The sequence below is a fragment of the Hyla sarda genome, chromosome 1 (assembly GCF_029499605.1).
Source record: "Hyla sarda isolate aHylSar1 chromosome 1, aHylSar1.hap1, whole genome shotgun sequence".
NCBI classification, from domain to species: Eukaryota; Metazoa; Chordata; class Amphibia; order Anura; family Hylidae; genus Hyla; species Hyla sarda.
The window spans coordinates 156095477-156119243 of NC_079189.1; the positions used below are offsets into that span (position 1 = coordinate 156095477).

A 23767-nucleotide genomic window follows, 5' to 3' on the forward strand; every position below is an offset into this window, starting at 1 on the left:
TAGCCAAAACCAGTAGTGGAACCGAGAAAGAGAAAAACTATGATCGTAAGTTCTGTGTTTTGGACACACTGGTTTTGACTACAAATAATGACCAAAATAACCAATAGTCCCATTAGACCTTTATTTCATATTTTATGTATCAGCATTATATCGGGTCTAGGCTATATACCTTCCTCCTATACTTTGGAGGGCTCTATAGGAATACATGTACACCAAGCAGAAAAGATAGAGCTATAAACTCCAATAAAAAATTTAACAAATTTTATTTATTATCATTTTAAAATAATAACATGAGGTATAAAAAACAATGGCACACCAATAAATTTATTGGTGTGCCATTGTTTGTTATACCTCATGTTATTATTTTAAAATGATAATAAATTAAATTTGTTACATTTTTAATTGGAGTTTATTGCTCTATATTTTCTGCTTGGTGTACAAATAGTGACCAAAGTAGTCAGTAAACCCATCTCTTAAATGGGCACTGTCATTAAAACGAATTTTTTGCTATTGCATTCCTCATAGTAAATAAAAAAATCTTTCCAATGTACTTTGTTTAAAAAAAAAAAAGAAGTTTTCTATATTTTATTTGTGTTTAAAAAGCTGCCACTACATGTTTCCCTACTTGTCCAGAGCACATTTTCCCCAATCTTTTGCACAGACTTTGGACTCCTGCTGGCCTGGCAGAAATCTAAAATCAGGAAATGCAGTCTGGAGTGCTGAGTAGGGAGTGTGCAGCCTTAGCCAATCATAGCTCATCTCACACTGAACTGCTCTGAAGTTCTCCCCTGTATGGCTTCAGATGATGTCACACCTGCTGAATAACGCCCCTTCCTAGTCTGTGAATCTGACTGAGCTGAAAATACAGAGCAATATTAAGGTAGAAAACAAAAAAATATATAAAAACAAAGGCAAGGGGGTGGTTTATCCTGATGGGGCAGTGAACTGGGAGAATTATAATTTCCCAACATCATGAGAGGTACTCTTTAAGTATTATTTATTCCTGCTTCTCATCTGCATATATTTTTTTCTATTTTCATTCAGGTATGAGGTGAATTTTCAGGATGGCATTGATTGTGGGGGTGCATACATCAAGCTTCTGTCTCATTCAAGTGATCTGAATCTGGTGTGTGAGTTGAGCTGCTTTTGTTATATCCATTTCTATCACATATTTGAAATTTAACAGCTGGAGCCCTTAGGTAGATATTAATGTTATATTTTCTAGCACTTCTAAAATAATTAAGGGGATGCTTAAATCACACATCGGACCTTGACTAACAATTGATTTTCATGTTTTAAATCTCTACAATTGTGTAAAACCATAGTAAAAAATGAAATCACAGGTCAATCCAATTTGTGTGAATTTCATCATGGGAACTCCTAATGTGAATCGGCAGTGTGTATGGTGCCCATGTGTTGCTCTGTACTCTGGACAACGTCTGGGCATGCCCCTGATGAGATGGCAGATAGTGTCCTTGTGATCTCCTCCCAAACCTGGATGAAGTCATCAGTCAGCTCCTGGACATTCTGTGGTGCTACTTGGTGGCATCCAATGCACTAAAAAATAACATCTCAGAGGTTGTCAATTGCATTCTGATCTGAGGACATTTAGGGCCAGTCAGTGACATCAATGCCTTTGTCATCCAGCAAGTTCATACACATTCTGGCCACATTCTGAGCATTGTCCTAGCACCAGGAGGGACCCAGGGCCCACTGCACCAGCATAAAGTCTGACAGTGGCTCTGAGGATTGCATCTTGATTCCTTACAGCAGTAAAGGTACTGTTGGCTATAACATTAAGGTTGTATGACCCAAGACCGTCACTGACTTATGCTTCCTAGCTGTACAGATTGATATCTCTTTTGGATTTTTCTTGACTTGATGCTATACAGTGACGTTTAAGTGCTCTTTTAATTCTTTTCAGTGTTTTCAATAACATTTGGTTCATTGTTTAATTATAGGACGTTTAGTTCAATCTAAACACCCCTCCCACTTTGGCAGGATTAAAGTAGTCATCCAGTATAAAAAAAAAACATATTCTGCTTGGCATCCCAGCTCTGTGCTTGAATGAATGAGGCTGTATTGACCATGGCACAAAGTTGTGGCCCACCCCCCCCCCCCCCCCCCCCCTCCATACATCTATATGGAAGAGCCAGAGATACAGTGGTTGTGTTTCTTTGGTTCTCCCATAGAGATGCATGGAAAGGGCGGTTGTGCCAGCGTCATTCATGCAGAGAGCTGGCCAGGAGATAGCAGGGGGGGGGGGGTGTCAACACTTTCGGATAGGGGATACGTTTTTTTAAACTGGACTACTCCTTAAACTGATGATTAAAGGGATACTCCACTGGAAAAAAAAATTCAAATCAACTGGTGCCAGGTCTATTAAAAAATCTTATTCCTTTCAGCTGTTATGATTCACGGGAAGTTCTTTTTTTTTCTTTTTTTTTTCTGCCTGACCACAGTGCTCTCTGCTGACATCTCTGTCCATTTTAGGAACTGTCCAGAGCAGTATAGGTTTTGTATGTGGATTTGCTCCTACTCTGGACAGTTCTTAAAATGGACAGAGGTGTCAGCAGAGAGCAGCAGAGAGCACTGTGGTCAGACAGAAAGGAAATTCAAAAAGAAAAGAACTTCCTGTAGATCATACAGCAGCTGAAAAGTACTGGAACTACGGATACTGGAAGCCTGTGCTAGCATTTCTCCTGCGGTGTTGCTATCAGTGTGTGAAGAGTGGGAGAAGAGGGTTGAACACATTTTAAAAGTGGTCAGAAACTTGTAAATAACTCATGAAAGAATAAAGTTACGTTAAAACCAAGCACATCATTGTTTTTCTTGTGAAATTCCCAATAGGTTTGATGTGTCACATGACCCTCTTCCTATTAAAAAAACAACAGTTGGATTCAAAATGGCCAACTTCAAAATGGCCGCCATGGTCACCACCCATCTTGAAAAGTTTCCCCCTCACATATACTAATGTGCCACAAACAGGAAGTTAATATCACCAACCATTCCTATTTTATTAAGGTGTATCCATATAAATGGCCCACCCTGTTCTTTCCACTACCTAGCCAGTGGACCATGTAAATGCCGATACTAGTGTCTGCAGATGCTGCTGTGTCCAGAGTTGTATTTTGCCAGTTATTAAAGTGCATTTTAGTTTTAACAATGCCACAAAAGGTCATTTATGACCATATGGGGGGCACAAAATATACAATAAAAAGTATAAAAATATATAAAATTGGAAAAAATAAAATACATAAAAAAAACAAACAGCCCAAACTACAAAAAAATTTAACTAACATAAAAATGACAAACATGAATTGACGTAAAAATAAATGAATTCCTGATGTATTATGAAAAATGCTGCAAAAATTATTTGAATAATTGAACAAGAAGACTCTTCATAGCTTTGAAATCTGCATGCGCAAAATTATTTGAAAATGTGTCTGATCAGGAACATGGGTTGTGAGCCTGTTCTGGAAGTGGTTAAAGAGAATAAAACCTAGGGTTTCTACTTATCTAACTAGGATACCTACCTTAGAATGGTCTAGCAGAGTCTTCTGCCAATGGTGGATGTGTTAGTTCCTACCCAAAAGGTAAAACTAAGAAATGGATTTTATGAAGGAAATGTTTATGGGATTACCAGGAAATTAAATAACACTAGAATAGTATTTTACACTAATAACTAATGACTTGTTATATAAAATGGATTCTTATTTACATTTCACAGGAAGAATTCCATGATAGAACCTCATACACAGTTATGTTTGGTCCAGACAAGTGCGGGGAAGATTATAAACTTCATTTTATCTTCAGACATAAAAACCCTGTAATCGGAGATTATGATGAGAAACATGCAAAACGGCCTGAAATTGACCTGAAGAAATTCTTTACTGACAAGAAGACGCATCTTTACACTTTGAGTATGTTACTGCCATATTATAGTCCTACTTATAAACAATTGTGTTAAGAAATGACCAGTTTAGAAAGTGGTGCTGTTAACTTTAATTGTTTCCCTTAAGTTTCGGGTATACATTCGCCTTGTGTCAAAAAGCATTGCCAGCATATACCACAGTTTACTGGCTGCAACCCCATTTACATTAATGTTCCAAATTTCCTGCATGTATGGCGTTATTTTGTGGGACTAAAAAGCATGGTCTGCTGCGTGTATATGGCCTGATCTTAGTCACTACTTCACTACGTTCAGTGCTTAAAGTAAATAAGGTACACATCAGCATCACTTTTATACAAGATACCAAAGTGCACCCTGAATGTAAGTGGAAAACGTGATGTGAGCTGTTGGAGGGATTATCTGGTGTTAACAGAAATGTTGTTCCCTAGTTTCGACGTAAGACTATCTATGTATATGGCATGTGACAAAGCATGCCATAATTTCATTGTCAGCAAACTTAAATAGTCCCCAAATTTATTCTACCACCGAAAATATTTGTCACCCTTTACACCTATACAATGAAAGTGTCAGTCCGCCATGTCCCAATATGGCCTATAAATATCATTTCCTCCACCCTTTTATTTTATTCTAAGGGACTCTTAGTTCATGCCCCCTTCTTTTAGTACATCAAATGACCCTTATGAGTCTTTGCCATGCTCCCCTCCTTGGTTTTGCTGGTACGCTGTGTAAAAGAGCAAATGACAAAGCCACCCAGAATGTGACTCAGCTATATTATTTTGTAATATATGTTTCTGCCCTGCACAGCTGAGATCAGCTCCTCCTTTGGGGCCCCTGCAGCATACAGTACAGTACCCACTCACAATTAACTGAACAGCCTTGCTTGGCTTGCTTTAGTCACATGCATGAATGCCACTACAATGCTGCCACTGATTGTGAATCAAGACCCACGTCTGGGGGGGGGGGGGGGGGGTTTGGCGGATTCTTCTTAAGCCAAACACCCCTTTGTTCCAACTAGAATTCCCAGCACAGTTCAGAATTGTTTCTATTTGTAGGGATTGGATGGAATTTATATTTCTTGTGGACAAGTAACAATTTATAATTTTTTGTTACCTACCAGTACTAAAGCCGGACAACACATATGAAATATTGATAGATCAAACTGCTGTTAGCCAAGGAAGTCTTCTGGAAGATGTTATACCACCTCTGAATCCACCTAAAGAAATAGATGACCCAAAAGATAAGAAACCTTTAGAGTGGGATGAGCGTCCTAAAATTCCTGATCCTGATGCTGTGAAGCCAGAAGACTGGTAAGACTGAAATTATTTAGATTTAACCAAGTGCAGAGAAACAAACCATTATAACAAATATTTCAGGATAAATAGTTATTTTCACATAACTAAAGTCAACCATAGACAATACATTGATGTCAATAAGTCTGATAGTAGTCTTGGGCTGGATGATATAATGATAATCTCATGTGTATAATTGCCCATGCACTGATCAGTTTGACCCTTTTTTTCCTAGATTGGACCAACTGTATAGTATTTGGCTAAGATTATGGTAGCATTGAAGTCATTATTACAGGGGCATACTATCACTAGACATCCACATTCATAAGAATGATTTTTTTTCATGTAGTAGACACCAGTTGATCAAATGTATTTGATGTACAATAAGGATCTGCCCAACCATCCATTGTATATGGTGGCCTTCTGGCTCTTCCACAATAAATGATGTCAGGGAAGAGTTGTCTGGCAGTAGCTTACCATTGTTCTCCATTCAAAACACCTAAATGTCCAGCAAAGCCGAATGTTCATAAATATGGGGGCATCGAGTAAGATAGCTGTTGGCTTTAAAAAAAAAATGTTTGTTTGACAGCTATTAAAGGTGTATAGGTACCTTTAAGCTGGCCATGCACGTTAGTTTACTGGATCGGCTGACAGTCTAATGTACATAAAGCTATCTTGACAGCCTCTGACAGCAGACATTGGGGAAAAAAAGATCAGATAGGAACATGCTGTACTTTTGCATCTGCCGGAGATAAGCAGTTACCAGTGGTGTCTGGCTGCAGTTTATTTCCACGTGTTCTGACAGCTATCTTGTGTGGCTAACATTATTGTAAGTTGAAAAAAAGGAAGCAGTTCCTATATCTGTTATTAAGGACCAAATGGAACAAATATGGCAAACATGCATATTAATGTGAGAATCGTTTCAGCAATTATTTGCATGGCTAGCTTTGGATGAGTTTGGCCTTACACAAGAAGAATGGATCTGTCAGATTCAATTTGGCATGTATAAATTCACTATGTTTAGTCTTCAATGAGGCTGAGAAGCTCCTGTGCCCATACGCCATTGGTAGCCCCTGATGCTGTGGGACGCTTATGTGTAGTAAAAGGAAATTAATAATTTATACAGACAAATGATAAGTCCAGGACTATAGAAAGCTGAGAGAGAGGTAGCAAATGCACTTATAATATTACTGCTGCTTTCTAGGCCTCTAAGTGATTTCTATCTATTGCATTTGAGAGACCGCTTTTCTGGCTCATTGATCCTATTAGTTTTTACATTGGTGTATCTTCTGAATTTTACACTTTTTTAATATTATTTCTGTGCCATGCATAACTTTGGTGGTCTTTCTATCCTAAAAAGCCCTTATTAGTGAAAATACTGTTTTTGTTTTTTTAATCATTTGTATATGTTAATGTATGCTTTAGGGATGAAGGGGGGCCTGCTAAAATAGAGGATATGAGTGCAGTGGAACCAGAAGGCTGGCTGGAGGACGAGCCTTACCTGATACCTGACCCAGAGGCTCAGAAGCCCAATGACTGGTAAGATGCTCTATTTACTCTTATGAAGTTTGGTTGCTAAATGTGGATTGTTTACCAACCTTTTGAGCTAGAAATACCCAGGGCTGGAAACTCTATTGGTGTATCGGGGACATGTTTAGCACATTTTTCCACATTTGAGTACGTTTCCTGTATGGAGACATGAGATCTACAATACAAAGTTAAGCAATTTCATTCACCTCTGGAAATTAATACAGGCGGTAATTCTTGATAAGTATATGGTTCGAAAATTATTTTCATACACTGCAGCTATATGTACACTGTTCAATAATTTTTCAGTCCATCTCCATGTTATAGTCTACTTAAATACAGTTTTCAAGCTGAAGCTCTATGATACTACATAGCCAGGTTACTGCTAAGTCTGACATGTAGTCCTAAAAACACCAGGGGGACTGTGGGTGTTAATTTCACCAGAAGGCTGATACATTACTCTAAAATAGACCTAGAATTCCCAGAATACAGAAAGTTGATCAACCATAGGGATATTACACATAAACAGTATGTATATGACTTGCAAGTTATTACTAATTATGAAGGACCTCTTTGGTGTTGGTAGGAATGATGACATGGATGGTGAATGGGAAGCTCCTCTAGTTTCCAACCCAAAGTGTAAGACTGCACCTGGATGTGGAGAGTGGACACCCCCGCTTATAGACAATCCGAACTACAAAGGACCCTGGAAGCCCCCTATGATTGAAAACCCTGATTACCAGGTTTTAACTCTATATGGTCACTACTCTTTCATATCATATGTTACATTTTACACCAGAGCTTAAGCTTTTATTATTTCATTTTGTACAGGGAATTTGGAAACCTCATAGAATCCCAAACCCACATTATTTTGAGGACCTTAATCCATTTAGAATGACACCTTTCAGTGCAGTTGGATTGGAGCTGTGGTCAATGACTTCCGATATCTATTTTGACAACTTTATCATCTGTACTGAGAAGGAGGTTGCTGACCGCTGGGCTTCTGATAGCTGGGGACTGAAGAAACTGGTGGCCAGCGCCAATGAGGTTTGGTATTACAGAAATCTATTTTTCATACACAGTGGTGAATGTATTTCTTCTGTACAGACTATGATCAGTTCTTCATACTCTCTCGATTGTCTGTCGTTAGGGGCTGTATAGGCTAAATACATATGTATGTATACAGTCATGGCCGTAAATGTTGGCACCCCTGAAATGTTTCAAGAAAATGAAGTAATTCTCACAGAAAAGGATTGCAGTAACACATGTTTTGATATACACATGTTTATTCCCTTTGTGTGTATTGGAACTAAACCAAAAAAGGGGAGGGAAAAATCAAATTGCACATAATGTCACACCAAACTCCAAAAATGGGCTGGACAAAATTATTGGCACCCTTTCAAAATTGTGGATAAATAAGATTGTGTCAAGCATGTGATGCTCCTTTAAACTCACCTGGGCCAAGTAACAGGTGTGGGCAATATAAAAATCACACCTGAAAGCAGATAAAAAGGAGATAAGTTCACGTAGTCTTTGCATTGTGTGTCTGTGAGTGCCACACTAAGCATGGACAACAGAAAGAAAAAAGAACTGTCTGAGAACTTGAGAACCAAAATTGTGGAAAAATATCAACAATTTCCAGGTTACAAGTCCATCTTCAGATATTCAAGCTGTCCTGTCAGGGAGCATTAGTGTCAGCGCGAACTATCCGTCGACTTTAAATCATTCGTCATTTAAATGAAATGAAACGCTATGGCAGGAGACCCAGGAGGACCCCACTGCTGACACAGAGACATAAAAAAGCAAGACTACATTTTGCCAAAATGAACTTGAGTAAGCCAATATCCTTCTGGGAAAACTTCTTGTGGACAGATGAGACCATGATAGAGCTTTTTGGTAAAGCACATCATTCTAGTGTTTACCGAAAACGGAATGAGGCCTGCAAAGAAAAGAACACGGTACCTACAAAGAAATATGGTGGAGGTTCAATGATGTTTTTGGGGTTGTTTTGCTGCCTCTGGTACTGGTACTTGAATGTGTGCAAGGCATCATAGAATCTGAGGATTACAAACGGAATTTGGGTCGCACTATACAGCCCAGTGTCAGAAAGCTGGGTTTGTGTCCAAGATCCTGGGTCCAGCAGGACAGTGACCCCAAACATACATCAAAAAGCACCCAGAAATGAATGGCAACAAAGCGCTGGAGAGTTCTGAAGTGGCCAGCAATGAGTCCAGATCTAAATCCCATTGAACTTCTGTGGAGAGATCTTAAAATGGCTGTTGGGAAAAGCAATAAGAGAGACCTGGAGCAGTTTGCAAAGGAAGAGTGGTCCAACATTCCGGCTGAGAGGTGTAAGAAGCTTATTGATGGTTATAGGAAGCGACTGATTTCAGTTATTTTTCCCAAAGGGTGTTCAGCCAAATATTAAGTTAAGGGTGCCAATAATTTTGTCCAGCCCATTTTTGGAGTTTGGTGTGACATTATGTCCAATTTGCGTTCTTTCCTCCTTTTTTGGTTTAGTTCCAATGCACACAAAGGGAATAAACATGTGTATAACAAAACATGTATTACTGCAATCCTTTTCTGTGAGAAATACTTAACTTTCTTGAAAAATTTCAGTTACGGCCATGACTGTATATAAATATGTCCTCCACTAGGAAACAGCACCCAACACGAGGTCTACATTACAGTGCAATCTCCAGGGTCTTTATTGCAACATGATATACAATGCAACGTTTCAGCTGGCAAGCCTTTTTCAAGCCAAAACGTCGCATTGTATATCATGATGCAATAAAGACCCTGGAGCTTGCACTTTAATCTGGACCTTGTGTTTGGTGCTGTTTCCTAGTGGAGGACATATTTATGTGGATCCAGTGTGGCACACTGGGGGTTACGCCGCACCACACCTGAGCCATCCTGTGCTGAAGTTTCCACAGTGACTTCTGCATGACTGTATATATATAGAGGCAAAATCAAAAAATGTTGCAGTATCTTGTAATACCTTTTTTTTGGACTAACAGAATTTTGTAGAGACAAGCTTTCGGGGTTTAAGCTCACAAGCAGAAGACACAGGTTCCATCTTACAAATATGCAGGGGTTGAGACAATAGATGTGGAGAATTCACACTAAGATAGGCCATAAATTGTCTAGCTATAGGAACATAGGGGGATATTTATCAAAACCTGTACAAAAGGAAAAGTTGCCCAGTCGCCTATAGGAACCAATCCGATTGCTTCTTTCATTTTGCAGAGACCTTGTTATAAATGAAAGAAGCGAGCGGATTGGTTGCTATGGGCACCTGGGCAACTTTTTCTCTGGACATGTTTTGATAAATCTCCCCCATAGGCTTGATATATAAGGCAAAAAAAGGGAGGGAGGGGGAGCAGGGGAGAAACTGGTAATTAAACAGGACAAAGTGAGATGCAAAAGAGAATACAGTATAACCAAGGTTATAACAGAATCATGTACAGTACAGGATATAATAGACTACAGTACAGCACAGGTTATAAGAGAATCCAGTACAGCACAGGATATAAGAGAATACAGTGCAGCACAGGCTAGAAGAGAATTCAGTACAGCACAGGTTATAAGAGAATACAGTACAGCACAGGATATAAGAGAATACAGTACAGCACAGGATATAAGAGACTACAGTACAGCACAGGTTATAAAAGAATACAGTACAGCACAGGTTATAAGAGAATACAGTACAGCACAGGATATAAGAGAATGCAGTACATGATATAAGAGAATACAGTACAGCGCAGGATATAAGAGAATACAGTACAGCACAGGTTATAAGAGAATACAGTACAGCACAGGTTATAAGAGAATACAGTACAGGATACAAGAGAATACAGTACAGCACAGGTTATAAGAGAATACAGTACAGCACATGATATAGGAGAATCCAGTACAGCACAGGTTATAAGAGAATCCAGTACAGTACAGGTTATAAGAGAATCCAGTACAGCACAGGATATAAGAGAATCCAATACAGCACAGGATATAAGAGAATACAGTACAGCACAGGTTATAAGAGAATACAGTACAGCACAGGTTATAAGAGAATACAGTACAGCACAGGATATAAGAGAATACAGTACAGCACAGGTTATAAAAGAATACAGTACAGCACAGGTTATAAGAGAATACAGTACAGCACAGGATATAAGAGAATACAGTACAGCACAGGTTATAAAAGAAAACAGTACAGCACAGGTTATAAGAGAATACAGTACAGTACATGATATAAGAGAATACAGTACAGCACAGGATATAAGAGAATACAGTACAGCACAGGTTATAAGAGAATACAGTACAGCACAGGATATAAGAGAATAAAGTACAGGATATAAGAGAATACAGTACAGCACAGGTTATAAGAGAATACAGTACAGCACATGATATAGGAGAATCCAGTACAGCACAGGTTATAAGAGAATCCAGTACAGTACAGGTTATAAGAGAATCCAGTACAGCACAGGATATAAGAGAATCCAGTACAGCACAGGATATAAGAGAATCCAGTACAGCACAGGATATAAGAGAATACAGTACAGCACAGGTTATAAGAGAATATAGTAGAACACAGGATATAAGAGAATACAGTACATCACAGAATATAAGAGAATACAGCACAGCACAGGTTATAAGAGAATCCAGTACAGCACAGGATATAAGAGAATCCAGCACAGCACAGGTTATAAGAGAATCCAGTACAGCACAGGATATAAGAGAATACAGTACAGCACAGGTTATAAGAGAATACAGTACAGCACAGGTTATAAGAGAATACAAATCAGCACAGGATACAAGAGAATACAGTACAGCACAGGTTATAAGAGAATACAGTACAGCACAGGTTATAAGAGAATACAGTACAGCACAGGTTATAAGAGAATACAGATCAGCACAGGATATAAGAGAATACAGTACAGCACAGGTTATAAAAGAATACAGTACAGCACAGGTTATAAGAGAATACAGTACAGCACAGGTTATAAGAGAATACAGTACAGCACAGGTTATAAGAGAATACAGTACAGCACAGGTTATAAGAGAATACAGTACAGCACAGGATATAAGAGAATACAGTACAGCACAGGATATAAGAGAATACAGTACAGCACAGGTTATAAGAGAATACAGTACAGCACAGGATATAAGAGAATACAGTACAGGATATAAGAGAATACAGTACAGCACAGGTTATAAGATAATACAGTACAGCACATGATATAGGAGAATCCAGTACAGCACAGGTTATAAGAGAATCCAGTACAGTACAGGTTATCAGAGAATCCAGTACAGCACAGGATATAAGAGAATCCAGTACAGCACAGGATATAAGAGAATCCAGTACAGCACAGGATATAAGAGAATCCAGTACAGCACAGGATATAAGAGAATACAGTACAGCACAGGTTATAAGAGAATATAGTAGAACACAGGATATAAGAGAATACAGTACATCACAGAATATAAGAGAATACAGCACAGCACAGGTTATAAGAGAATCCAGTACAACACAGGATATAAGAGAATACAGTACAGCACAGGTTATAAGAGAATCCAGTACAGCACAGGATATAAGAGAATACAGTACAACACAGGATATAAGAGAATACAGTACAGCACAGGTTATAAGTGAATACAGTACAGCACAGGTTATAAGAGAATACAGTACAGCACAGGATATAAGAGAATACAGTACAGCACAGGTTATAAGAGAATACAGTACAGCACAGGATATAAGAGAATACAGTACAGCACAGGTTATAAGAGAATACAGTACAGCACAGGATATAAGAGAATACAGTACAGCACAGGTTATAAGAGAATACAGTACAGCACAGGTTATAAGAGAATACAGATCAGCACAGGATATAAGAGAATACAGTACAGCACAGGTTATAAGAGAATACAGTACAGCACAGGTTATAAGAGAATACAGTACAGCACAGGATATAAGAGAATACAGTACAGCACAGGTTATAAGAGAATACAGTACAGCACAGGATATAAGAGAATACAGTACAGGATATAAGAGAATACAGTACAGCACAGGTTATAAGATAATACAGTACAGCACATGATATAGGAGAATCCAGTACAGCACAGGTTATAAGAGAATCCAGTACAGTACAGGTTATCAGAGAATCCAGTACAGCACAGGATATAAGAGAATCCAGTACAGCACAGGATATAAGAGAATCCAGTACAGCACAGGATATAAGAGAATCCAGTACAGCACAGGATATAAGAGAATACAGTACAGCACAGGTTATAAGAGAATATAGTAGAACACAGGATATAAGAGAATACAGTACATCACAGAATATAAGAGAATACAGCACAGCACAGGTTATAAGAGAATCCAGTACAACACAGGATATAAGAGAATACAGTACAGCACAGGTTATAAGAGAATCCAGTACAGCACAGGATATAAGAGAATACAGTACAACACAGGATATAAGAGAATACAGTACAGCACAGGTTATAAGTGAATACAGTACAGCACAGGTTATAAGAGAATACAGTACAGCACAGGATATAAGAGAATACAGTACAGCACAGGTTATAAGAGAATACAGTACAGCACAGGATATAAGAGAATACAGTACAGCACAGGTTTTAAGAGAATACAGTACAGCACAGGTTATAAGAGAATACAGTTCAGCACAGGTTATAAGAGAATACAGATCAGCACAGGATATAAGAGAATACAGTACAGCACAGGTTAGACGAGAATACAGTACAGCACAGGTTATAAGAGAATACAGATCAGCACAGGATATAAGAGAATACAGTACAGCACAGGTTATAAGAGAATACAGTACAGCACAGGTTATAAGAGAATACAGATCAACACAGGATATAAGAAAATACAGTACAGCACAGGTTATAAGAGAATACAGTACAGCACAGGTTATAAGAGAATACAGTACAGCACAGTTTATAAGAGAATACAGATCAGCACAGGATATAAGAGAATACAGTACAGCACAGGTTATAAGAGAATACAGTACAGCACAGGTTATAAGAGAATACAGTACAGCACAGGTTATAAGAGAATACAGTACAGCACAGGTTATAAGAGAATACAGTACAGCACAGGTTATAAGAGAATACAGATCAGCACAGGATATAAGAGAATACAGCACAGCACAGGATATAAGAGAATACAGTACAGTACAGCACAGGTTATAGGAAGTTTTGATACTGCGATTGTCATGCTTTGGCAGGCTGGAGGTGGATCCTCTGTGCCAGAGAGGGATTGGCGTGGACCGTGTCAGTGGACCGGTTCTAAGTTGCTACTGGTTTTCACCAGAGCCCGCCGCAAAGCGGAATGGTCTTGCAGCGGCGGTAGCAACCAGGTCGTATCCACTGGCAACGGCTCAACCTCTCTGACTGCTGAGATAGGCGCGGTACAAGGGAGTAGACAAGAGCAGGTTCGGACGTAGCAGAAGGTCAGGGCAGGCAGCAAGGATCGTAGTCAGGGGCAACGGCAGGAGGTCTGGAACACAGGCTAGGAACACACAAGGAAACGCTTTCACTGGCACAATGGCAACAAGATCCGGCAAGGAAGTGCAGGGGAAGTGAGGTATTAATAGGGAAGTGCACAGGTGAAGGTACTGATTAAAACCCATGAGCCAATCAGTGGCGCACTGGCCCTTTAAATCCCAGAGACCCGGCGCGTGCGTGCCCTAGGGAGCGGGGCCGCGCGGGTCGGGACAGCACAGACGGGGAACGAGTCTGGTAAGCGTGTCGGGATGCGCATCGCGAGCGGGCGCGTCCCGCATCGCGAATCGCATCCCGGCTGGGGACATTATCGCAGCGCACCCGGTCAGCAGGTCTGCGAACAGGAGAACGCTGTGAGCGCTCCGGGGAGGAGCGGGGACCCGGAGCGCTCTGCGTAACAGCGATAGGAAGCTCAGATCCTTGCTCCCCCTCCCTCCCCCTTTTTCTCAGCCTTATCTATCAAGTCTATGTCCCGATGGCTAGACAATTTATTGGCTCCACATCTATTGTCTTAACCCCTGCATATTTGTGAGACGGAACCTGTGTCTTCTGCTTGTGAGCTTAGATTTGCTTTGGACTTGATAAAGGGAGGAATCCCGAAAGCTTGTCTCTACAAAATTCTGTTAGTCCAATAAAAAAGGTATTACAAGATACTGCAACATTTTTTGATTTTGGATCTGCATCACTGGACTAATAAGGCTACTCAAATTTGCTATCTATCTATCTATCTATCTATCTATCTATCTATCTATCTATATCTATATATATACCTGTGTGTATATGTGGCTGTTAGTGTATATTTATGCAGTATTTACTGACTATGTTTGGCAGCACCATAGTGTGTGGTGGTCAAGGACCACTGTTCTTATGATCGCAGGGGTCCCAGTGGTTGGACCATAACAATCATGTGTTCATTATCTACCTGTGGATAGGCAATAAAATGTAAACCTAGGGATACGCTCTTTAAGGAAGAGAAAGAAAACTCTAAAACATTATTCTTATTATTATTATTTTTAAAGCATAGCATTTGAAGCCTCGATGGCTCTTAGAAATGGTAGCACTCTTTCTCTGGTTAAAAGCTTGTGGAGCAGCTGCCAACAAAGTCGCTGCATCCGAGCATTATTGTCTAATAATAAACTCTGGGCTTGGTGAGCTAATCGTGACTACATATCTAGATGTGTGGCACTTTTGTTTGGCAGTAACCCCTTTAAGACATGAATTCAGTAGCAGAGTATGATCTTTTGCTGCCTAAACACTTTCTGAATTGGCCCTTTCCCTTGTCCTTGGTCTCTGAAGTTGATAACAGATAATCACTCATTTAGTGTATAGTGTTCTTACTTATAATACTTACTTCCCATTTCCCTGCAGCCTTTTGCACATGCCTAAAAGAAATGACCTGCCTGTGGTCAGGCCTGATTCGGTGTCTTCCTCTACTGCCTCTAGTGACCATAGAGTAATCACTACTGAAGGTTGTGCTTCTGCAGTGCTCTAGTGACCACTAAATGGTCACTAGAGGTCAAGGAGAAAGATGCTGGTGCTTCGTCACTTAGATCCTTGTGCTTGCTGCGTTGAGTCTTCTGTGTCCAGCAAGTATTCACTGAGCAGGAGGCATACAGTACATAGTTTCAATGGCACTTTAGCATAGGGTGGCACGGAAACTTCATTTTGACAGTCCTGGCTCCTCTGTAGTAAAGAGCCATGTTATCGCTGTTTACTGTATGGGCCACAGAGGTAAGTGGCGAGGCATCACCTCATAACTCCTTACATTCAATGGGAAGGATGTCCTGCACCAGGCCCAGGAAGCATAGGGACGAATCTGAGTCGGTATTGAATTGTTCGTGTGTACATTTATTAGGATATGTGGAGTGCCCTGATTGATTGTAATGCCCATAAGCAACTGGCTAGTTTTTTTTATCTTGGATATAAAAATGTTTGTTAATTTTTTTTATTATGCCTGGCATCAACCGATAGGGCTGAATAGGTCAAGACAACCATGTTACACATGTAATGAATTGCATTTTGTCTCATCCACATATTTTTAGATTTTTCCTTATAATTGTTCTATTCTCTTTTTTTATAACAAATGGTAACCCGTTCGCTATATAATGATTGATATGCTCAGCTTGCACAAAATGCTGATACATGTTGACAAGTAGCTGTGTTTTCAAAACTCAGGGCTGAAACTAGCCACTTGGTTTGGTAAGGTTTAATAGGTTCAAACCCGGTCAGCTATACTGATGGATTGCAACTGCTTGAAGACGCTTCTTCCATAACTTTTCTTTCAGCCAGGCATGATGAATCAACTCCTGAGTGCTGCAGAAGAGCGGCCATGGCTGTGGGGCCTTTACATCCTGACAGCTGCCCTCCCTGTGGGTCTTCTAGTCCTGTTCTGCTGGCCCAGAAAGGTTAGGACCATTAGTTGTTCTTGTTGTTACCATTTTGATATATAGTTTCTGCAGCATGTATTAGGAAGAACCTACCGTATGTTTCGCCGTATAAGACGCACTTTTTCTTCCCCAAAACTGGGGGGAAAAAGTCGGTGCGTCTTATACGGCGAATACACCCCTATCGCGGCGGTCCCTGCGGCCATCAACGGCCGGGACCTGCAGCTAATACAGGACATCACCGATCGCGGTGATGCCCTGTATTGACCCTTCAGACGCAGCGATCAAAGCTGACCACCGCGTCTGAAGGGAAAGTGACACTAACCCGGCTGTTCAGTCGGGCTGTTCGGGACCGCCGCGATTTCACCGCGGCGGTCCCGAACAGCCCGACTGAATAGCCGGGTTAGTGCTTACAGGACACCGGGAGGGACCTTACCTGCCTCCTCGGTGTCTTCTCCGTTCAGGGATCCCCTGTATGGCCGGCGCTTTCCTTCCTCGTCATCACGTCGTCGCGTACGTGCGTTGGCGTGCGTAACAACGTGATGGCGGCGACGGAGAGCGAGGATACCCGGCCGGCAGCAGAGACGTTCCGGAGTGACGGGGACGCGGCGACAGCGATGGAGCGACATCCAGGGCAGCGGTGACGGGTCCGGAGCGGCGGGGACATGTGAGTATTACCTCCTATGCAGTGGTCTTCAATCTGCGGACCTCCAGATGTTGCAAAACTACAACTCCCAGCATGCCCGGATAGCGAACGGCTGTCCGGGCATGCTGGGAGTTGTAGTTTTGCAACATCTGGAGGTCCGCAGGTTGAAGACCACTATTGGGTTCAAAATCTTAATTTTTTTAGATTTTGCACCTATAAATTGGGTGCGTCCTATAGGACGAAAAATACGGTATATAGCCTAATAAAGGGAAGACGTGATTGGAAATAAACTCAATTTATGTACTTTTTTTTTTTTTTTAAAGAAAATTGAAGAAGAAGAAGAGGATGCAGACTTTTCTATGAGTGATTTTCTGGAGCCTGATGAAAATGATTTAGGTCCCCGGAATGATATGAAGAAGGGGGATTTAGAAAGCCCTGAAGTTTACAGGAAGGCAGACCTGTACAATGGTGAACATCTTCTCTGTTATTATTTAGTTGATAATCAATACCAGTGTTTCCCAACCAGGGTGCCTTCATCTGTTACGAAACTACAACTCACAGAATGCCTTGACATCCTTCGGTAACAGCTGGAGGCACCCTGCTTGGGAAACACCGATCTATATACAGCAATTACTAGCATATTTTATTAGCCTGGGTTGACACAAGCACTATTTTACCACACTGGGGGAGATTTATCAAAACTTGTGCAGAGTTAAAGTTAACCAGTTGCCCAAAGCAACCAATCGGATCACTCCTTTAATTTTTAAAAAGGCCTCTGAAAAGTAAAAGAAGCTATAGGCAACTGCACCACTCTTACTCTACACAGGTTATGACAAATTTCTCCAACTGTGTTCGTGGGGCAACAATCCATATAAATGGTGTAAAAATATCTTCAGCTCTGCTGTCTTATAAAGTATTGGGTCACATTTAGGCTAGGTTTACACGGCGGAATTTCTTGACTCCAGGAATACTTCATAAGTCTATAATGTGTTTGCCCACAATATTGTCTGTGTGATTGTCTTTGCTGAGAGCTGAGTACACTGACTTGTGTCTATGAATTGGGGCTAAAAATGAATTGCTTTGAAGGTATGACCTTCCGGTGCTCCCCCATATATATTTAAAGGAGGGAGTGAGGGTCTTGTATACGACTTTAGCTCTGCATATAAGAATAAGAAAACATAACTGGCCTGTCTTGATCCTATTGCAGACACTGGGCAGTCAGTATGGCCAATGCCATCCTTATCCATATTATTTGTCACCAGATCCTATTCCTGTGTTTTTGTATCTGCTGAGGAGATTCTTAAATGGGCACTGTCACCAAACTTTTTTTTTTTTGATATGTTGTAGTACTTATGTACTACAACATATCTCTAATCTAAATCTATAACAAAAACATTTTCATTAAAATAGTTTATTTTAATGTTGAAAACTGGCCACTAGGGGTCTCCCTCCTAGTAGCCGGCTGCAGGCTGGCGTGATGTCATGCATGAATTCGGATCGATGCTGAGAGCGCATTGGCTCCTTGGCCGCTGCTGCTCTGCACTCGGGTATGGCTGGGTTAGGGGTAGCGCTGCAGCAACTTTTGATTTCAACAGGGGGGGGTGGGGATGGGGGGTAGCGCTGCGGCATGCGGCAACTATTGATTTCAACGGGGGGAGGGGAGCGGGGGAGGGGTAGTGCTGCGGCATTCGGCAATTATTGATTTCAACAGGGGGGGGGGAGCGGGGTTCGGGGTAGCACCGCGGCGCTAACAAAGTTATTGTTTTCAACACAGGGTGCCTCCAGTTGTTTCACCACTGCAACTCCCAGCATGGCCTGACAGCCAGTAGATGTCAGGGCAAGCTGGTAGTTGTAGTGGTGAAACAGCTGGAGGCACCCTGCATAGTGAACTAAGGGCGGAAGTGTCGGCCCCAGCAGGCATCAGTGACGTTGTGCCTGCTGGGGAAGTCTGCCTGGTAGTGAGCATACTACCAGGCAGACAAAAAGGCATTTTTAATATGTGTAAAAAAAAAAATGTAAAAGCAGGGAGGAGGTCAGGGATAGATGGGCAATAGGCAGGGACAGGAACAAAAATGGATGGTGGGAGCTACCCTTTAAATTTCTCTACCCATGATCTGATGAAAGGGTTAATAATATAACATGATGACTGTTGCTCTTTAGATCCGTTGCTGCTTGTTGATCATAACAATTATGAAGAATTTTCTTATGTTAAACTAAGTTGCTCTATTTATCTTTTCCAATCTCAGCCGCATCTTCCCATGAAACTGATCACTTTGTTAATGCATTAAGTAGATTTTATGATCAAAGTGACTTTTGTTTTCACAGGCGATGTGGATGATAAGACAGAAAATGAGGAGGAAGATGAGGAATTTAGTCAGGAAGATGAAGATGCTGGAGCCACAGTAGAACAGTCTTCAGATGATGAGGTGAATAGAGCACAATACTCTACAACAGTTGTCTCCAACCTGCGGACCTCCAGATGTTGCAAAACTACAACTCCCAGCATGCCCGGACAGCCGTTGGCTGTCCGGGCATGCTAGGAGTTGTAGTTTTGCAACGTCTGGAGGTCCGCAGGTTGGAGACCTCTGCTCTACAACACTTGTGCTACCAAAGTCACAATACTTACATTGCAAGAACATAGCTTTTCCTAATATACTTTCATTTCAGAGTTTGGGCAGAATAAATCTATCTGGATATAAATATTGTGTAAAAAGAACCATTTTAGAGTTTCACTAAATACCCCCCTCCATATTTGTGTATGTCTTCTGTCTCCTTAAAGGTACACTATCATCAGGTGTGTAGTGCGGGTGACACTGATGATATTTACCTACCCCCAATCTGTCGCTCTGTTTGCCCGTTATCTTCATCATTCGGTAGAGGCAGACATTCAGAGAGGGGGTCAAAGTCACAGCAGCATTCCTCCTCCCCGCCCTCACCTCCTTCCAGCACAGAGTCCTGTAAATTGTGGGTCCTAATGTCCGAACTGCCGATGTCCGCCCCCTTGTACCTCACACATTAAATATGTTAAATAGGAAGAGAAAAATAGAGCTAATTTCTTCAAAAGAACAGCACAACATCTGTCCTCAGGTTGTGTGTGGTATTACAGCTCAGTTCTATCGAAGTGCAAATCGAACAGCCAAGTTGTAATACCACACACAACTAGAGGATAGGTTTGGTGCTGTTTGTAGAAGAAATTGGCTGTCTTTCTCTTCCTGGATGCCCCTTTAAAGGGGTATTCCGCCCCTGGCATCTTATCCCCTATCCAAAGGATAGGGGATAAGGGGATAAGATATTAGATCGCCGCTGCGGCACCCCGCCATCATTACTGCACAGAGCGAGTTCGTTCTGTGCGTAATGACGGGCGATACAGGGGCCGGAGCAGCGCGACATCATGGCTCCGCCCCTAATGACATCACGGCCCGTCCCCTTAATGCAAGTCTATGGCAGGGGGCGTGACGACCGCCATGCCCCCTTCCCATAGACTTGTATTGACAGGGCGGGCCGTGAAGCCACGAGGGGCGGAGCCGTGACGTAACGATGCTCCGGCCCCTGTATTGCCCGTCATTACGTGCAGAGCGATCTCGCTCTACGCAGTAATGATAGCGGGGTGCTGCAGCAGCGATCCCCGGGGTCCCCAGCAACGGGACTGCGGCGATCTGACATCTTATCCCCTATCCTTTGGATAGGGGATAAGATGTCTAGGGGCGGAATACCCCTTTAAGAGTTTGGCCACTTTAAGAGTTTGTCAAGGTTTTGTTTTATTTAAATTGCGCAGCGCCTCAGATTGTGGGCCTCAATTGAGACAGATGCCAATTTCCCTACTCCAACATGAAACATGTTTGGTCTATATGAATTTAGAAAATAGCCAAATGTTTCCTAACTGTGAATCTATCATTTACAGTAAACTTGAGCTAACATTCATGTTTACCTTTCCTCAACAGATGAAAGAGGCAGACGAAGGTGCAGATAGTGGTGACAACTTAAAGAAATCTCTTCGTAAAAGACGAGTACGGAAAGATTAACTGTTCCCACATATCTATTGGACTGTTCTAGAAAGCTGGTTGCCAACCAGTTTGTATCAACTTGGTGACAGTCATGATACACTGGCATGGATTCACATCTTACCTCTTGGTCCGAGGCATTGTGAAACCTGAACATTTCTTGTTCATGCACTCTCGTCAGAGACTTTACATTTTGGTGCACATTCATTTTCTTTGACATTTCATGTACATCCAGGTTTTCATTAGACTGTGCTTATTTCTTATTTCGTTTACTGTTTAATTCAGTTCTATACAATAGACACTAAGGGGCACTAGCAATTCTTTTTCTCCTGAATTTCTTTTGTTCCTTTATCCTAACTTTCCTGTTATATAGTGCACTCTATCTTCCCGTTAGATCTGCTCTGCGTTTAATACTATGATAATGGCATGTGAGCTGATGCCAGTTGCACCACACCAGAGGCACTTGACACAGTCCTATTCATGCCAACAAAATACTTCAGTTGCGGACTTAGTAAAGGCGATATTGATCACTTCTGGATGAAACCTTTCTCAGGTTGTTACTTTAGCAGGCTTTTTATTTGGTGCTGATAACAACCACCCTATAAAGCACAGCTGGTTAATACTATCTGCATAGTATATTTGGGGCTTCCCTCAAATACTGTTGCTACGGGCAGAGGAATGTGTATGGGGTTACAAGAAATTTACCCTTTAGACATTTACTGTGAGTTAGCTGAATTAATAACTCTGCCAAGTATTCCTTCCCAACAAGTGGTTAATAATGGGCCCGCCATAGGGGTCAATGATTTGTACTGTGTTCTTTTTCACAAATAGTTTTCCATGTTAATGCTAATGATATTCTACTGTATGTCTAACATGATGTACGTTTTATTCCCAAACTTTTATAGTTGACTGTTGAACAAAGACTTGTCCAAGTTTATTAAAATAACAAAATGTATATTGTTATTTCAAATAAATATTTAATATAACAGGTGCTTTTTTTCCCTGTCTATTCAGAAAAACACACAGTACACAAAAAATAGCAATAAACTAAAAACATGGGAGGGGTCCACATGGGGGACATCACACGGGGGCAGAGTCCTGATGTCACAGACTTCCGTTCCCATAGTCGCGACTCAGACCCTTCAGCGGTTCCGGTGAAAAAACAGGTGGGTGCCGCATGCAATAATGCGGAGGTCCCAGCGGCGGGACCCCCGCGATCAGATATCTTATCCCCTATCCTTTGGATAGGGGATAAGATGTCTAGGGTGGGAGTTCCCCTTTACGTGGATCAGGAAACACTGCACTACCTTGCACCACCAGGACAAATAGCATGGCATATGCACTTATGAACTGGTCTGCAGTGCCAGGGTCTCTTCAAACAGCTGATCAGCGGGGATGCCAGGATATAGGCCCCCAAAAATAAAACACAGATGGCCTATCCTGAGATTAGGGCACCGATTTTTAACCCCTTGGGGACCAAGCCCATTTTGACCCTAAGGACCAGAGTATTTTTTGCAATTCTGACCACTGTCACTTTAAGCATTAATAACTCTGGGATGCTTGTACTTATGAATTTGATTCCGAGATTGTTTTTTCGTGACATATTCTTCTTTATGTTAGTGGTAAATTTTTGTCGATACTTCAATCATTTCTTGGTGAAAAATTCCCAAATTTCATGAAAAATTTGAAAATTTTGCATTTTTATAACTTTGAAGCTCTCTGCTCTCTGTTTACTATATGTTGGCATCATAAAGTTGACATGTTTTTAATTTTTGAAGACATCAGAGGGCTTCAAACTCAGCAACAATTTTCCAATTTTTCAAGTAATTTTTCAAAATCTGAATTTTTCAGGGACCAGTTCAGTTTTGAAGTAACTTTATGTTAGAAATACCCAATATTGGACCCCATTATGAAAACTGCACCCTCAAAATATTCAAAATGACATTCAAAAGGTTTGTTAACCCTTTAGGTGTTTCACAGGAATCGCAGCAAATTGAAGGAGAAAATTCAAAATCTTCATTTTTTACACTGGCATGTTCTTGTAGACCCAGTTTTTTTATTTTTTTTATTTTCCCATAAATACTTTTTATTACATTTTCAAAAAGTGGCAACAGAAATACAAACACATTACAGCATTTTGTATGATCAGTAGCATTGAAAGAAGTGAGTAGCTCATATCAAGTCGTTAGCTTCCATTCGAGCATGCTTTAGTTAAGCAAACATAACGTAAAGAAATAAAGAACAATTACAACATGCAACGTATGTCTTTAAGCGTATGCTATTCTACTAAAAACCATTTTATGGTAAGTGGTGAACGATGTCTCCTGAGTTGGTATAAGTTTGGTAAATAAATCAGGAACCCTATCTGTTCATAGATTAAGCCAATGTGTGAGTCTGTTGTTGAGCGTCGAAGTTGAGTGAATGGGTGAAAGAGGGTGTAAAAAGGGGGGGCGCGATAAAATACGCCCTGTATGACATTG

The 23767-nt window shown here is 41.0% G+C and overlaps 1 protein-coding gene across 4 annotated transcripts in view; it reads left to right on the plus strand.

Moving 5' to 3' along the window:
• CLGN (calmegin) overlaps nucleotides 1–22292 on the plus strand; it is a 71676-nt gene extending 49384 nt beyond the window's left edge. For all 4 annotated transcript variants that reach the window (XM_056562935.1, XM_056562958.1, XM_056562942.1 and 1 more), the window contains exons 6-15: nucleotides 1045–1126; nucleotides 3731–3923; nucleotides 5031–5220; nucleotides 6628–6741; nucleotides 7316–7472; nucleotides 7561–7776; nucleotides 16542–16661; nucleotides 17610–17754; nucleotides 19612–19712; nucleotides 21228–22292. In XM_056562935.1, the coding sequence (XP_056418910.1) occupies nucleotides 1045–1126; nucleotides 3731–3923; nucleotides 5031–5220; nucleotides 6628–6741; nucleotides 7316–7472; nucleotides 7561–7776; nucleotides 16542–16661; nucleotides 17610–17754; nucleotides 19612–19712; nucleotides 21228–21308 (1399 nt within the window). In that variant the 3' untranslated portion in view covers nucleotides 21309–22292. The remainder of the gene's footprint in view (nucleotides 1–1044; nucleotides 1127–3730; nucleotides 3924–5030; nucleotides 5221–6627; nucleotides 6742–7315; nucleotides 7473–7560; nucleotides 7777–16541; nucleotides 16662–17609; nucleotides 17755–19611; nucleotides 19713–21227) is intronic.
• The last annotated feature ends 1475 nt before the right edge of the window (nucleotides 22293–23767 follow it).